Genomic DNA, 16,331 nt, shown 5'->3' on the forward strand with positions numbered 1-16,331 from the left:
TTGAAAGAAAAAAAATGTGTGCATGTAAGAAAACTGTTAGAATTGTTTTGTAGTAAATTAATTTCAAATGCTCATTAATTTTTGTAAATATGTTTATATTTCATGTGTATTATTTCTGGTTGAATTATTTCCTAGTTTTTTTCTCGCCCTGACTATATAAGTATGTTCATAGATGTCAGTAGTGTCGAGAAGCATGGATCACTTAGTTCGTCAAAGTATATCCAGAGTGCACTGTAAGTGGTGGATCCACATTACATTCATAATTAGGCCTAATGATGATGATGATGGAGAATTATTGGGATGTCACGGAAAACCAGAGTACCCAAAGAAAACTCCTGTTCAATAGGAAAATACTTACATCCAATAATTAGGGATAAATAATCGTACACAAACAGATAGAACGGCAGCATGCTGAAATTCATTTTTCATCATCAGAAATACTGAAAATGAACATTTTTTGTAACAATCTTAAACAGAATATTTGTATAAACAGAACACTTCTTCTTTATGCGTGGTGCAGCATAAAAACGGGTAATTCGAGAGATTATTAAGATGCATTATTACCCTTTACTTACCAAATTATATGCAGAGTGATGAAAAGTAGATATTTTGCCGTTAGTGTCCTTATGACTGTCTTTCAGATGAACTCTATTCTTGCATAGGCACTAATGTCATTTCTCACACATTGAATGCACAGCACAACTGAACACTTTAAGCATAACTGCAATAATTTTACCACAAACTCTTGGGCAGTAAGCATGAAACTAATTCTTAGGCCAGCCATTTTCAACTGATGTGCCACGAATGATCTGCTGGTGTGGTGCGAGAAAATGAAAATAGTAAAGGTTGTCTTAGCAAAAATTTTACAAATAAAAATGAAAGCGTAATAAAAGAAAAATTAGTCCACAAGAGTCAACTCTTGGTAAATGTGGCACATTGCAAACTTCAGTAAACGTAATGTACAGTGAGAGCAGCAGAAAAGAGAATGACTGGCGCATAGCCAGGGTTGCCAGATCAGTAAAGTTAGAATATTGTACCAACCTTGAATTAAATTGAATTTAAGGGAGGGGGCACTACGACCCATCACTGCGATCTTAGTAGAACTACTGTGCTGAACTTCAAGCTAGGCGCTTTCCCAACCCACACCAGTTGACTGCACTTAAGGTTCACTGTCTACCCAGGTTTCGAGAGACAACCTCACACATCCCTAAGCAGGCTCCCTCATAAGTTTCTTGCAGGCAACCATCTGTCCCTAGGCCAGTCTCCTCAATGTGTTGCCAGCCGGTGTTTGGGAAATGTTATGGAATGATGACAGAATGGGGAGATTTTGACAGAATAATGTAGATGCCTAATATGGGGAAACAGGAGAACTCCGAGAAAATCCCCAACTGCGACCTTTTCAGTCATAAGTGTCACTATGGACCAACTTTTAAAATGTCGTATTTTACATATATTTTTAAGCAAAAAATTCCCCTCTGGTTAGCAACCACTGGTTAAGATTATGTGAATGTGTCACGGAAATTTAAATTACAATCTTTGTGTAGCCACTTACAAATGGCTTTTAAGGAACCCACAGGTTCATTGCTGCCCTCACATAAGCATGCCAACTGCCGCCCGCTGTCCTGTGCAAGATTAATCCAGTCTCTATCATCAATCCCACCTCACTCAAATCCATTTTAATATTATCCTCCCACCTGCGTCTCGGCCTCCCCAAAGGTCTTTTCCCCTCCGGTCTCCCAACTAACACTATATGCATTTCTGGATTCGCCCATACGTGCTATATGCCCTGCCCATCTCAAAGGTCTGGATTTAATGTTCCTAATTATGTCAGGTGAAGAATACAATGTGTGCAGTTCTGCATTGTGTAACTTTCTCCATTCTCCTGTAACTTCATCTCTCTTAGCCCCAAATATTTTTCTAAGAACCTTATTCTCAAACACCCTTAATTTCTGTTCCTCTCTCAAAGTGAGAGTCCATACAGAACTACTGGTAATATAACTGTTTTATAAATTCACATTTTTTGACAGCAGACTAGATTACGAAAGCTTCTCAACCGAATAATAACACGCATTTCCCATATTTATTCTGCGTTTAATTTCCTCCCGAGTGTCATTTATATTTGTTACTGTTGCTCCAAGATATTTGAATTTTTCCACCCCTTCGAAGGATAAATCTCCAATTTTTATATTTCCATTTCGTACAATATTCTGATCACGAGACATTATCATATACTTTGTCTTTTCGGGATTTACTTCCAAACCTATCGCCTTATTTGCTTCAAGTTAAAATTTCTGTTTTCCCTAATTGTTTGTGGATTGTCTCCTAACATATTCACGTCATCTGCATAGACAAGAAGCTGATGTAACACGTTCAATTCCAAACCCTCTCTGTTATCTTGAACTTTCTTAATGGCATATTCCAGAGTGAAGTTAAAAAGTAAAGGTGACAGTGCATCTCCTTACTTTAGCTCGCAGTGAATTGGAAAAGCATCAGATAGAAACTGGCCTATACGGACTCTGCTGTAAGTTTCACTAAGACACATTTTAATTAATCGAACTAGTTTCTTGGGAATACCATATTCAATAAGAATATTATATAAAACTTCTCTCTTAATCAAGTCATATACCTTTTTTAATCTATGAATAACTGATGTACTGTACCCTTATACTACCATTTTTTCTCCAATATCTGTCGAATACAAAAAAATCTTATCAATAGTCGATCTATTACGCCTAAAACCACACTGATGATCCCCATTAATTACCTTTTTTAAATCTATGAATAACTGATGTACTGTACCCTTATACTCCCATTTTTTCCTCCAATATCTGTCAAATACAAAAAATCTTATCAGTAGTCGATCTATTACGCCTAAAACCGCACACATGATCCCCAATAATTTCAACTATGTACGAAGTTAATCTTCTCAAAAAAAAATATTGGACAAAATTTTGTACAACGTCAGCAAAAGTGATATACCTCGAAAGTTACCACAGTTAGTCTTGCCCCCCCTTCTTAAAAATAGGTACAATTATGGACTCGTTCCATTGTTCTGGTACAATTTCCTTTCCCCAAATAGTAAGTACAAGTTTATAAATTTTGTTAGATAATGCACTTCCACCTTCTTGTATTAATTCTGCTGAAATTTGATCAATACCTGGAAACTTGTAATTTTTCAGATTTTTCTATCACAATTTCAAGTCTCCTATAATTAGTAGATGTAGAATTACCGAGGATGTCCAGATTTTGAGTATTATTATTTCTACGAGGACTATAAATGCAGTAGATTTTGATTTTTTCACTCTTCTGTCTATACTGCAGTAGTAGCAAAGAGAAGTATAAACATATGGCCTACATCTAAATCTTGAGAAGTGTTTAGTGATGAGGAGTGGAAGAAGACAATCACATAGTGGTTACATTAAGATCGGGAATCACATTTTAAAAGAAGTTGAAGTAGATTATTTAGGAAGGAGGATTTCATACACAGAAAAAATTCAATAAGAAATCTGTAATAGGCTTGAACTGGGTGCTAAATTTTATAACACAGTAAAACATAGTGGAACTCAGTAGTGTCAAAAAAAAAAAATTATGATGTATAAATAACTACTGAAGCTTTCCTTATGACGTGATAATTCGAAGTTTTCTCGGGCTCCAGCCAGGTAACAAGTTGGTGATCCACCGACGTTTCGAGGATGTTCATCTTCCTCGTTTTCAGGGTTAACTGGTAATTAGGGGGATATCTGCTCCTTATTTATAGTGCCAGGGGGAGTAGTCAGCCGAGGAGCTGGGTGCTGATTGGCTTTCCATGTTTCATGCATTGCAGACCACGGTGTGAACACATCCGACGTGTTGCCTTGTATTGTGTGGGGTGGCTGACTGATCACAGGTCTCATCCTCCGTTGATGATGGGTCGCTGTCTGGGTGTTGAGAATTTTTATCGCCTATGTCCATGCAGCGCTAAGTTGGAGACCTGAGTCCCGATTCAGATTACCGCTTCGCGATGCTATGGCTAGGGTTTCCTTAACTCTCCTATCCCAGTAGCCTGAACACTTCTTCGGGACCTTGGTTTCATTGAAATTATCCCTATGGCCTTTTTCAATATAGTGTTCGGCCAATCCAGATTTTTCTGTCTGCATTAACCTGATGCTTTGTTGATGTTGAGAAAGATGAGTAGTTATTGTACGTCCAGTCTGGCTAATGTAAGCTGCCTCAGATTCACAAGGAATATGGTAGATATCTGGTATTCTGAGGCCTAGACCATCTTTTACTGATTTGACCCTGTTCCTAATTTTAGGTGGAGGTTTATGGATTACTTTTATTCCATGCCCTATAATACAGCAGACTACCAGATAATCATACCGTAGTTGACACCCTTGGCATGAAATAATGATATGTCGTAAGGAATACTGAATACAAAAGTCTGGTTGCGGATATGAGCAAGTTTCAGCAGAGATGATGTGAATTTTCGTAATCAGCATCTATGGAATGATGAAAATCCCCATGCAGTTGAAGAAACAAGGCATCGGCATCAATTCTCAATCAACATATGGGCAGGCATTCTTGGTGATAGATTAATAGGGCTATATGTGCTACCACAGAGACTTTCAGAACTTTCTTATTAACGTATTGCCTGCCTCATTGGAGAATGTGCCATGTCAGCAGAGGCTAAAGATGTGGTTCATGTACAATGGTGCAAGAGCACATTTTCTCCGCAATGTGTGTGAACACCTAATGCTGACATTTCAGGACAGCTGGATGGGTCGGGGAAGCCCCACACCTTGGCCTGCTCGTTCCCCAAACCTAAATCCCCTAGGTTATGGAGACACATGAAGGAACCAGGTCAATTTCAAAGAGGGCGTGATTCCTTACGCCAAAGGGCAGAGGAATGCATTGCCATGAATGGACGTCACATTGAGCACCCCTATGAACTAGTTTTCAGATATCAGATGTGTTGTAGGACCCATGTTTATTAGACATTTTCTTGTTTTGATGCATACTAGCACCTCCTAAAATATTGGACACTTCTTTTTTTTTTTTATACTCTGTATAGTCGCTGACTGCCAAACTCGGTAGCAAATCTGAGATGGGAGACTGGTTGCAAGTGACTAGCGTACAAGGTAGAAGTGGAGGGGGAGTAAGCAATCCGATTTCGTAAGTTAATCCAGTTTCCAGTATCGTCCAAAAATCAACCGAATCTAGGTATAAAATCGCTGACTTGGCAACACTGATTGTATGCTATACGATCATCTGTGAACAAGGTCAATGGCAGTTCTCACAGATAGAGAGTATCCTATTTTCTCTGCTATGCAGTGTTTATCACCGCGACAGCTGAGTAGAGCATGACATCCTACGAAATGTCAAAACAAAGTCATGTGCTTTGCTTGACTCACAATAAACGTCAAACAAAGGAGAATTCACGGAAGTTGCAGCATAATAGGGAAGCAGTTCGTATAGTCGCCTTTATATGCAGTAATTATTATTAATTCATTAATTTATGTTAAATTCAAGTCATGGATTATGTGAAAGTAGTATTTATTACATTTATAGTTTCCTTGACTGGTGTGTGTTGTAGAGATAAAGTGAAAGTATTAAAAAGCGGTTTGTTGTATCCCTACAAGACGTCAAATGGATCTCAGTTTCCTCCGGTAATATTTTAAAACATGAAATATTTTATTAATTTGGAATATGCATGTTTCGAAACGTAGAGTATATTTAAACATGGTATTTTGTATAATGTTTTGTAACAATAACATTGAGATTCTGAGAGTTGTGTATTGTCAGTAACAATAATTTATTTTTATCATTTAATCACTTATTTTGGGAGTCTGTCTAGGTTTAAATTCGTGGTATCGATATTATATACATGGACGGTCGCAAGATTTTCTGCAGGTAGAGAAGAGTCAATCCAGGTTTTTTCAGTAGACGAATATTGTAATTAGATTCGTATCTTCCTTGATGGTGTAGTAATAATTACCGGTTGAAAGCAGTAGTGTAAGACATTTTCATATATACTAATTACGTTAATGGATTGAAATATAACGAGATAGCCTAATCATTAGCAGTAGGTCTATCGGTATGCGTTGTCGCATATTATGTCTCATTTGTAATACAGAAACACTTAAATATAGACTCAGTTTACAATGCAGAAGAAAAATAGGCTAAACTAGCGCTGAGGTAGTTCCCTTCGTATTGCATAAACGAATTTGTGACATTAGGTTTGGGTACTAGCGTTTGAATTTTAGTAACATTAGTCATTTCATTGTGAACATATTTGATATTTTGTGGAGCTTTAGTTGAAAAATTAGAACTGCAAATACACACCCAACACTTTAAAATTTTCCAGACTGGCTATAAGGGGTGTTGTTTTGCAGTCATTTTTCATCTATGACAGGATAGTTCTGCTGATCACCTCGCAGTTGACAGTCAGAATTTCATGTATGGCAATGGGTCAAATTCAGAAAGGGGAAGTCTAGTTAAATTGATGAACATCAAATCAGCTAGTATATGTTCCATCAAAAGAGCATTTCTCATTGGGGTTACAATCTCCTTCATGGAGCTAAATGGCCGTTCACACTCAGCTGTTAATGTAGCAATAGTGTCCAGCAAAGAAGTGGCAATAGATCATCTGGCTTTGTCTCGTAATTTCTATATTCTTTGTACTCCCAGAAAGCTGTAATAATGTTCCTGTTATCTGAGACTGTAAATTGATTACAGAGGTGCACTATACTTTCTTCTCCATACATTACATCTAGCTCTTCAGGCCATTTGGATGGATGTAACACAGTTAAGTGACAGAGAAGATCATTTATAGTTACTACTATTTTGCAAATCTTCATTCATTCCGCTGTGAGATGACTGAGTAGTTAATAATCTTGATTCTAAATTGGCAGCAAGACTCCTATACAACTGTCTTGCATTGATGTTTTGTATTTTATTGCTTCTTGATAGAGACACATGTGAATTTACTTAATTTAGTCATACTATTAGCTACCTTGGCGTAATGGTCTGTATTTTACTGCAATGACTGAAATACTGGTTGGTTGGTTGGTTGGTTGGTAGCCAATGCTCTGATATCATGACAATGAAGCCATCAGCCGTCTTGCAGTCCAGTATTTTTCTGTGATGTTGAGATGAACAGGCAAAGCTTCGCAATTTATCAGGTGGTACTTATCCATGATTACGTCCTTTCCACATAACACACAATTGGGTGAGAGGGAGTTGCTGATTCTATATAAATGAACTAGGCTACCAAACAATCATACCCGGCCAAAAGGCAGAAGGCTGCCACTGCTGAATTTCTGAAATACTCTAATAGTTCTTTTTATCAGTTTATCTACTGTTAGCAGTGTCATTTCCCTCTTTTGAAGATCACATGAAAGATCAGCTAATTCTGTCAGTGCATCGAATATTATTCCGTAAACCACAATATTTTGCTCTTTCTTTCTGATCTCTTGTATCATCATTCTGAGCCTCTTCAAAATGGGAATATAAACCCTCAAAGTTTTGCCACACAGCCTGCAGAGTTCTTTTAGTTCATGAAACCCACCGAATTGTGCAAATTTTACCAGTATGCAAAATTCGTTGCCCCAATCTTTTCGCACAGGTGTTTAGTTCTCTTTGATTCTTAGGAGAGAGATTGATTGTATAGAGCAATGGTCGGCATTTTGTGACTTGCGAGTCAACCCCTTAATATACAAGCAGGGCGAAGGGGTAAGGCGTGATCTCCCTCTCCTTAGCCATTACTTGTTCATTTAATGTTAAGCAGTTTGGATATCCTCCCCCTTCTTCCTTCCCCTTTGCTGTGTATCGTTGGATTCATTTTATATGTTGTAATCTTTGCCGACCACTGGTATAGAGCATATAGTTTTTCTAAAAATATTTAAAAGTAATTTATTTCATGGACTTCTTTGATTGAATCATTAACCGCTAGCTCTAGTTTACAGTTACTGCAATGCCAGATTATGATAGAGGGAATTAATTTTTTAAGTTCCACCTCTACATCACTCTTTCTGTCTATCATTGTTGAGGTACCATCACATGAAACAATATGATACATTCTTTTAAACATTCTTCACTCCTTCCGAACAAACTGAGTTTTTCAAGAAGGGCAGTGATAATACTGGAAGCTGTTCCACTATCGAGTTCAATAATATCTAAAAACATAGTTTGACACTTGTCAGTATCCTGCATAGAAAATTTTAAACACACAACTCGTGTCTGCTTTTTGCTTACAGTGTGGTAGATTCATCTATTAATATACTGGTAGCCAGCTTATTTTCCGTTTGTTTTCTACAATGTGTTTTACGATCCTTTCATGTGATATGAGATGTAATGTTAATGCAAAAGAAATATGTGTGAAAGATTCTTCCCATATTGAGCTCATTAAGAGATTGGATATCTATATCAACTGCATATCATGAAGGTTTCTGATATTTAGCAATTTTGTAAGCTGTTCTTAAAACACGTGCATTATTTTTAGCTTCTTCTTCTTGTTGTATTGGTATAACCCCATTTTCTAAGTGTTGCTTTTTACTCAGTTCTACTATTTCTGATGCAGCTATGTGTGATTTACTTAGTTCATGTTTACGAATTTGTTTTCCTCAAACTTTGTTGTTGAGCTTTCTTATCATTTCCATAGCAGTTTATTTTTTCCTGAACCCATTCTTGCAATATGTGAAATCCCTGAGACTTGTTAGGAATAAAATTTGCTTCTGAACATATCTTACATCCTAAGTTAGGCTACCTTCATTAATGATGATCCATGGATTCTCAGCACTAAAATAATTCCATTGATCTGAGGGCCGACAAGAAGGCAAAAGATGGGTGTCATTGGAAGAACGCATTACACAATTGTTGCAGAGTTTTCAGAAGTACCTACTGCACTTTCCACTACGGCAATTGTTTCTTCACATTCAGGTCTTTTCACTTCACCTTTGACTTTATCACTATTTTTATATGAAACTTGTGCACTATTACTTTCACCTTCACCACACTGCTTTTGCTTCATCCACTTCAGTAAACTCATTTTACTTGTTATCTCACGACCACATTCGTATTAACTAATTTCTAACAAGTCATAAAACCAACTGCGATCGGGATTTTGTTTCACATGTGAACAGAATTGTTTTAACATTGTCGCATCGTGTGATTTGTAGTGAAGAAGTCAGAAATATGTTGAGGAATTCAATTTTGTTTTGTAAATTATAATTTTCTAACTCTAGATACAAGAAGCCTGGTTAACTATAAAACTAAGATTAAATCTTGTATTATTTAAATTAATTAATTTTAACACGTGAAAGAAATACAGTATATATTCCGAAGTGATATGGTGTTAAAAGTTGTGTAATCAAATCAAGATGTATGTTTAATATTTAACTTGGTTTGGTACAAGCGGTCGAGATTTGTTAATGTCAGGTGGATCGAAGTAACTCATTGTTGAAACCCATTTTTTCTTTCTATTTTTTTGTAGTGTGCGGTTAAAATAAATTTCTTTCATCAATATTATCGTCTCCCTGTCATTAGGTATATGACATAATTTTCTATTCGGTAAATTTATAAAATTTTATCCGAACAACTGAAACAGAGTTGGTCTTGTAAGAGCCGGTGTGTACTGCCATAGATTTGCCTGTTTTAGAACTTCCGGTGTGCTCTTTGGACAATTCTATAACTACCAGGACTGAGTAGTACTGGTGAGTACCAGTCCAACTAAAGTCCTGATATTTTATAAATTCCCTGTATTCATTGAATTTTCTAGGATAGGCATTTTATATGCTCTTTACGAAAAAAAGAAAGGTCGGGGGTCAATTGCCCCCCTTTGACTTCCTCTACCCCTCCTTCGAGTATCCATGTCAATGCATAGTAGGCCTATTAGTGCATCCTTTATGTTGTTACCATGGCTAAAATGACTGGCCTCATATGAAATCCTTCTTGGTGAGTTTAAAAGTTAGTTTCTAGAGAACCTGGACATATTTCTATGAGTGCCACTATGGAGTGATATATTTAATTGTGATACTGCACAAATTTATATCTGACTTTAATGATACGGTAATTCTGGAGAACGACCACTCACGATTTTCGAATTCCCCCCCCCCCCCACAAACAATGATTATATGCACGACTTTCGAAAGGTAATGGAAAAAAATTTCGGAAACACATAATTTCGACTGTAACCTAACATAACCTATCACAACCTGAACTAACCTTAACTAACACAAGCAAAACTAACCTAAGCTAACCTAACCTAACCTAAACTAACCTGAGTTAACATAACATTATTAAGTTAGCTTAGGTTAGCTAGTTGTGCTTGGGTTAGTTAGGATTAGCTAAGGTTAGGTTGAGTTAGTTTAGTTTGTGATAGGTTATGTTAGGTTACAGTAAAAATGATGTCTTTCTGAAATTTTTTTCTGTTACCTTTCGAAAATCGAGCATATAATCATCGTTTGTGAAAAAAAGTTCGAAAATCTTGGAATGGTCGTCCTCCAGTATTACCATTGATAATTCATGTATATTGATAAGTATTAATTACAATTTTCTACAATGTAAATAGCGGTGTTACATGGGGATTTGTAATTGATAATTCATATATATTGATAAGTATTATTAATTACAATTTTCTACAATGTAAATAGCGGTGTTACGTTGGGATTTTTAATAGCTTTAATAAGAGTTTTATTGCAATGTCTGTCTTATATTAACATATGTCATTTTATTTTCAGTTCAAGGGCTGTGAAAGGGAACCACGTTCGTCATTTTTCATGTGAGTTAAGTTGTCATGATCATTGTCAAATCTATATTGTAATGGTTGTGCAATATTTTTCCACCGTAACTGTGAATGTACTTTTGTATTATACTGGGTTTTTAGTAAGAATGTTGTCTCAAACCCCAAATGTTAAAGACATCTGCACATAGAGTGATGGGGTATGTTACCAACGACTACCTGAATTCAATCACATTAAAATTTTAGCTTAGACCTATCTATAATTATGATTACTAGACTTGTACGGTATACAAGTTTCTAATACAGTAGACTCTTCCTAATCTGGCCATTCCTTGTGTCAGATTAGTGAGAATGCCAGATTACTAAGAGTGCTTAAAAATGTCATTAAATTTAATGTTACAAGCCGAACCATACATTCATACATTCCAAACTAAATATCTACCCACAATAAATTGCTTAAATTCAGTGGGTATCTATACACTGAATATACGTCCTTGGCACGTTTATTGTAATAATTTGAAACATGTAGGTTGTATCTAACTTTTCATTTCACAAGAACTTTTTTATTATTTTAATTTCAGAGATGATGTTCCAGTTTACCAAATAGATTTAAACTTACCACCTCAGCAAAGGTGGCGTAATCTAGTTGAAGATAAAAAAAAACAGGTGGGTAAATATGATCAACATAGGTCTAGATGTAACTTTTAGTAGTTTCCACATTAAAGAAGAGATGGAATTCGACATATACTTCAATCTCCTATAAGGGCTGAGAAATAATGGACATATGATTAAAGTATCCTTCAGGAATAGCTAAACAGGTCATAATCCTGAAAATGATTGACTTGATTAGACCGATTGTTGGAAATTTTAAGTGTCATGTAATCTGTGATTAATGAAGTATCTGAAGATATCAGTTGTTTGGTGTCATGAGTCCAGGGCTTCTATTAGTGATTAAGTTTCAAAACTTGATTAGGATTGTGGTGCTGTTTAACTAGTTCTTGCAGAACTCTGGCTACCTTACATATTATATCACTCCACACTTTACTGTCCTCAGCAGTTTAACTAACTTCGCTCTTTTCATACACAGTAGCCCCATAGTAGTTGAAATGTTTAAAACTAATAATGTATAACTTGCTTGTAGATTAATTAGCCTTCTGTTTCTAATACAACACTTCAGAAGAAATTTTAGTGGGATTATATATTAGTAAGTTAAAGAAATTGTAAGCAAATATAATTTATCAACATTCTTATACACCTCTTTTTTCGAAAGATAGGACATGACATTAGCACTGTGCTTGGTGAAACAACTGAATATCACATAGCATGGGAGACCTGTTGCTATAGTAACAACAGTTGAGTTGCCAAACATTGATGAGTGCTCAGTAATTCTCTTGGCGCCATTTGTTGTTCACACAATGCCTGCAATTAATGTGTTTCATATCTCATTCTCTGTCGATTTTTATATTGTTTTATACCTTCAATTGTCTGTTAATGTTTTAATGTGAGCTGGTAGCTCGCATCAGCTGATTGCGTGGTCATCCAAATTGGCAGTGTTCCCCCCCCCCCTCCCCAATGCCACCAGGTTGTCTTTTCGACATTTCTGGTCTTCTCTCCTGGCCATGGCTTAGTTGTAATCCACTTCTGAGGTTGGGGTGCCTGGAAGGTGGAGTTACATTACCCCGATGATGTGATAGGATGATTATGATAATGTGGTGCCAGGAGAGGTCTTAAATCTAAACTTAACCTAAATTCCAGACCATGGCATGTAGCACTGTAGTTCCAAGTACATCCACTTAACTGTCATGTCCCATCGAAAAAAAAAAAAAAAGGTAAGCTATATAGTGCCACCAGCATAGTTCAGCGGTTATAGAGGCCATGCTTAGATTTGGAGTTGCAATCCTGCTACCGGTATGCTCTTTATCTGGTTGGGCTCTTGTCGAGGTTTTCTATACCTGTGAGTCGAATATAAGATAATCTCAATGTGAATTCTCGAACCCATTTCACAAAAATACTGTCTCGCTATCACCAATTTCACTAATGCTAGATAATCTCTTAGTTGATACAGGATCGTTAAATAGGCCTAACGAATTTTAAAACGTTCTAAATTCTTCATTTCTGTTAATTAAATTGTGGTTTTTATTAGTACAAATGCTAAATTATAAATTAATAATGTTATTATTTCAATATTTAAATTGGTATGACCTTTTTAAGTTACATTTTCAACTAAATTCTGTCATTAATACAATAACTTCTGCTTGTAATTCTGTTTTAACATCTATGTTTTGTATTTCAGATGATTTAACATGTATATTTTACTTTTCAGATGATAGGTCTACTGAACAGTATTAAAGAGAATTCAGGATTGCTTTTTGGATTCGAGTTATTTTATCTAGTCGACAACTACTTACCATATCTTACACGGACCCTGCCACAACCCTATTACGATGAACTTGTTGGGATTTCTCAAGCCACAAACATCAGTCTTGGAGAAATAACACTTTTTAATGTATTTTACGAATTCTTTAGTGTTTGTACTTCCATAATTGCACAAGGCAACAACAAAGAAATGTACCATGGACGAAATTTGGATTTCGGTTTATTTTTGGGGTGAGTTTTTATTGCATACATTCATTGCCTAATGAATATTGTAATAATTAACTAAAATAGTTAATTTATGTACTAATTTTTCTTTTCTAGGTGGGATGTGACCAATAACACTTGGTTGACTACAGAGTATCTGAAACCACTAGTTGTCAAATTGGACTTTATGAAGGATAACAAAACATTATTTAGGTCTGTCAATTTTGCAGGATACATAGGAATTTTAACAGCTGTTAAAAAGGTATATTATTTCCATTCTAAAAAGTTGGTACAATTCATTCAAGTGCTTTTAGTTGTTGATCATATCTGGGCTTTTATGTTCATTTGAGTGATCAAAAACTTTTTCCTTGTAGAATTTTTAGATTCATTCATTCATAATTTGGCCACCCTACCCCATTATCTCCTGGCCTAGTTGCCTCATAAGTGGTGGCTTCTTGGTATCAATTGAGGTTCAGACATGTCTTTGGACAGTTTACTAAATAACAACAATCATTATTATTATTATTATTATTATTATTACTACCATTATTATTATTATTATTATTATTATTATTATTATTATTATTATTATTATTATTATTATTAGCCACCAGCACAGGTCAATTGGTAGAGGCACTTGTCTTCTGATTCAGAACTGCCCTCAAGCATGGATTCGATTCCTGCTTGTGCTAACTACCTGATCGAGTTTTTTCCGAGGTTTTCCCCAACCGTAAGGCGAATGTCAGGTAATCTATGGCGAATCCTCTGCCTCATTTCGCCAAATGCCATCTCATTATCACCAATTCCATCAATGCTAAATAAGCTAGTATTTGATGCAGCGTCTTTAATTAACCAATTAAAATTATTATTATATTATTATTATTATTATACTTATTATTAATTAGTCTAATTAGATCTATAACTCCATGTATTGTGGGTCCCTATCACCACGGCATGGCGCGTCCTCAGGTTGCGGATAGAGGAGACTGCCTCCAGATATGGAGGGTAGCTGCGAATATATTGAATAAGCAGTCGTGGACAGCCGATAAGGGGTGATCCTCCAGCTTGGGAGTTGGGCGAAGGGCTAACAACACATCACCGTAAAAAACAGCTTGTTACGAAACCTAACAGTAAGCCTCGGAATGGGACTGATTCTCTGGCACGACCACAGCAAAGGGCTAGTTGGGCGGCCAGAGGGAAAAATACCTTTGGGGAGGCCGAGATGTAGATGGGAAGATAATATTAAAATGGATTTGAGGGAGGTGGGATATGATGGTAGAGACTGGATTAACCTTGCTCAGGATAGGGACCAATGGCGGGCTTATGTGAGGGCGGCAATGAACCTCCGGGTTCCTTAAAAGCCAGTAAGTAGTAGATCTGTAACTTATTCTTTTTCCATTCCTATTTGTCTTATAATTTTATAGATACTTTGGTTAGATTCAAGCTTGAATATGCATCTGTTGTATGGAACTCTAGTACTTGCACTGATGAATATACGATGATACAGTGAATATCTCACCGCTGCACGACACAACTATCGTACTCTGATGAAATCTCACTCACGACTGACTGCAGGCAGGAAGGAGGGGAATGCCAGCGATTGCATGGGACTTGGGCAGCCAACTGGCCAAGAAATGTTTTGGGACTGTTAAACTGCCCTATCTATACATAATATATGCAGTAAATACCTTTCATATTTATTTTTAAAATGTGGGTCACCTCCCAGTTTTAGAACTCATGCTATGTTATGTATGCCACTGTATTCTTGTTGTGTTGCAGGGTGCTTTCAGCTTAACAGTAGACGAGAGATTTAAGCTAGATGGGGGATACATAGGAATATCGGAATGGATTTTGGGATATCACAATCAGAAGTGGATGGGGCTGTTGACTCGCGAAGTGATGGAAACTGCTGATAACTATAAGACTGCACAAAAAATGCTAGCAAAGCCACATCTTATAGCTCCTGTTTACTTTATTCTGGCTGGTTCAAAGTCAGATGAAGGCTGTATTATTACTCGAAGCAGGACTAAATTCGATATCTGGAATATTGGTGAGAAACATGAACATCAGAATGAATCCTGGTATCTTGTTCAAACCAACTATGACCATTGGGAGAAGCCACCATTCTTTGATGACCGCCGTTCTCCAGCCATTCATTGTATGGAAGAATTTGGTCGGGCCGATCCTCTTAGTACAATATACAACGTACTGTCTACCAGGCCTATTCTTAACAAAGTAAGTTATTATTACTAGGATAGTTTCTTCCTTTGTGTTGGAGATGTTGAGCAATTCAGCAATTCACTTAAGCTAGAACGAAGAGAGGGTGGGTCTTGTTCACTACATTGTCATAATGGCATGCATACTCTATACTAAGTTAGATTTTCAGTTGTTTTCATTTATCATATATGAAAAAAATTACCTGGCTCGTAAGTACTTCATTATTTAGATTATATTCTTGAAGAGAAAGTTTGTTTCAAGTTGCAAAAAATTATTTCATTTTTATGTTGTATTGGATATAAAGTATGAAAAACTACCTTTCTGACAAATACCTCATTTTTAAGATGACACTAACAATAAATAAGTTACGATATTTTAATATTATGGTTGAATATAGCAGTGGTACTCAATCTATGGTACACATACTCCTGAGGGTATGTGGGGTGGTTTCAAGGATTAGGACTAGGTAGGCTCTATATAAAATTGCTGATATTTACAATTTATTATACTTGTTGATAATTACTACATTTCACATATTTTCTTTTACAATATCAATTCTTGTTTTTCCTTGCTTCAGTAACATTTTACATAATTCAATACTGCTGTAGCTATGTATAATAATAATAATAATAATAATAATAATAATAATAATAATTATTATTATTATTATTATTATTTATTTTGCATGCAATATCAATCATAGTCTTTTGTTATTTCTTATATAGCCTAATTGCAATGCAGTTTGGGGGAAAAACATGTATAGCAGAACTTAATTTATACTTTTTTCACACTTACACATTCTTTTTTGAATACATTA

General features: G+C 36.0%; 1 protein-coding gene across 4 annotated transcripts in view; it reads left to right on the forward strand.

The window, feature by feature from the left end:
• The window catches only part of LOC138702743 (acid ceramidase-like), a 33,760-nt gene that overhangs the window by 12,070 nt on the left and 5,359 nt on the right, over nt 1–16,331 (forward strand). For 2 of the 4 annotated variants that reach the window (XM_069830060.1, XM_069830051.1), the window contains exons 3-7: nt 10,716–10,756; nt 11,299–11,383; nt 13,041–13,324; nt 13,415–13,559; nt 15,077–15,532. In XM_069830060.1, coding sequence (XP_069686161.1) covers nt 10,716–10,756; nt 11,299–11,383; nt 13,041–13,324; nt 13,415–13,559; nt 15,077–15,532 — 1,011 coding nt within the window. Of the gene's footprint in view, nt 1–5,307; nt 5,646–10,715; nt 10,757–11,298; nt 11,384–13,040; nt 13,325–13,414; nt 13,560–15,076; nt 15,533–16,331 lie in introns of those variants that run through there. The other 2 variants (XM_069830045.1, XM_069830068.1) reach the window with 2 other exon arrangements.

The sequence above is a fragment of the Periplaneta americana genome, chromosome 1 (genome assembly GCF_040183065.1).
Source record: "Periplaneta americana isolate PAMFEO1 chromosome 1, P.americana_PAMFEO1_priV1, whole genome shotgun sequence".
NCBI classification, from domain to species: domain Eukaryota; kingdom Metazoa; phylum Arthropoda; class Insecta; order Blattodea; family Blattidae; genus Periplaneta; species Periplaneta americana.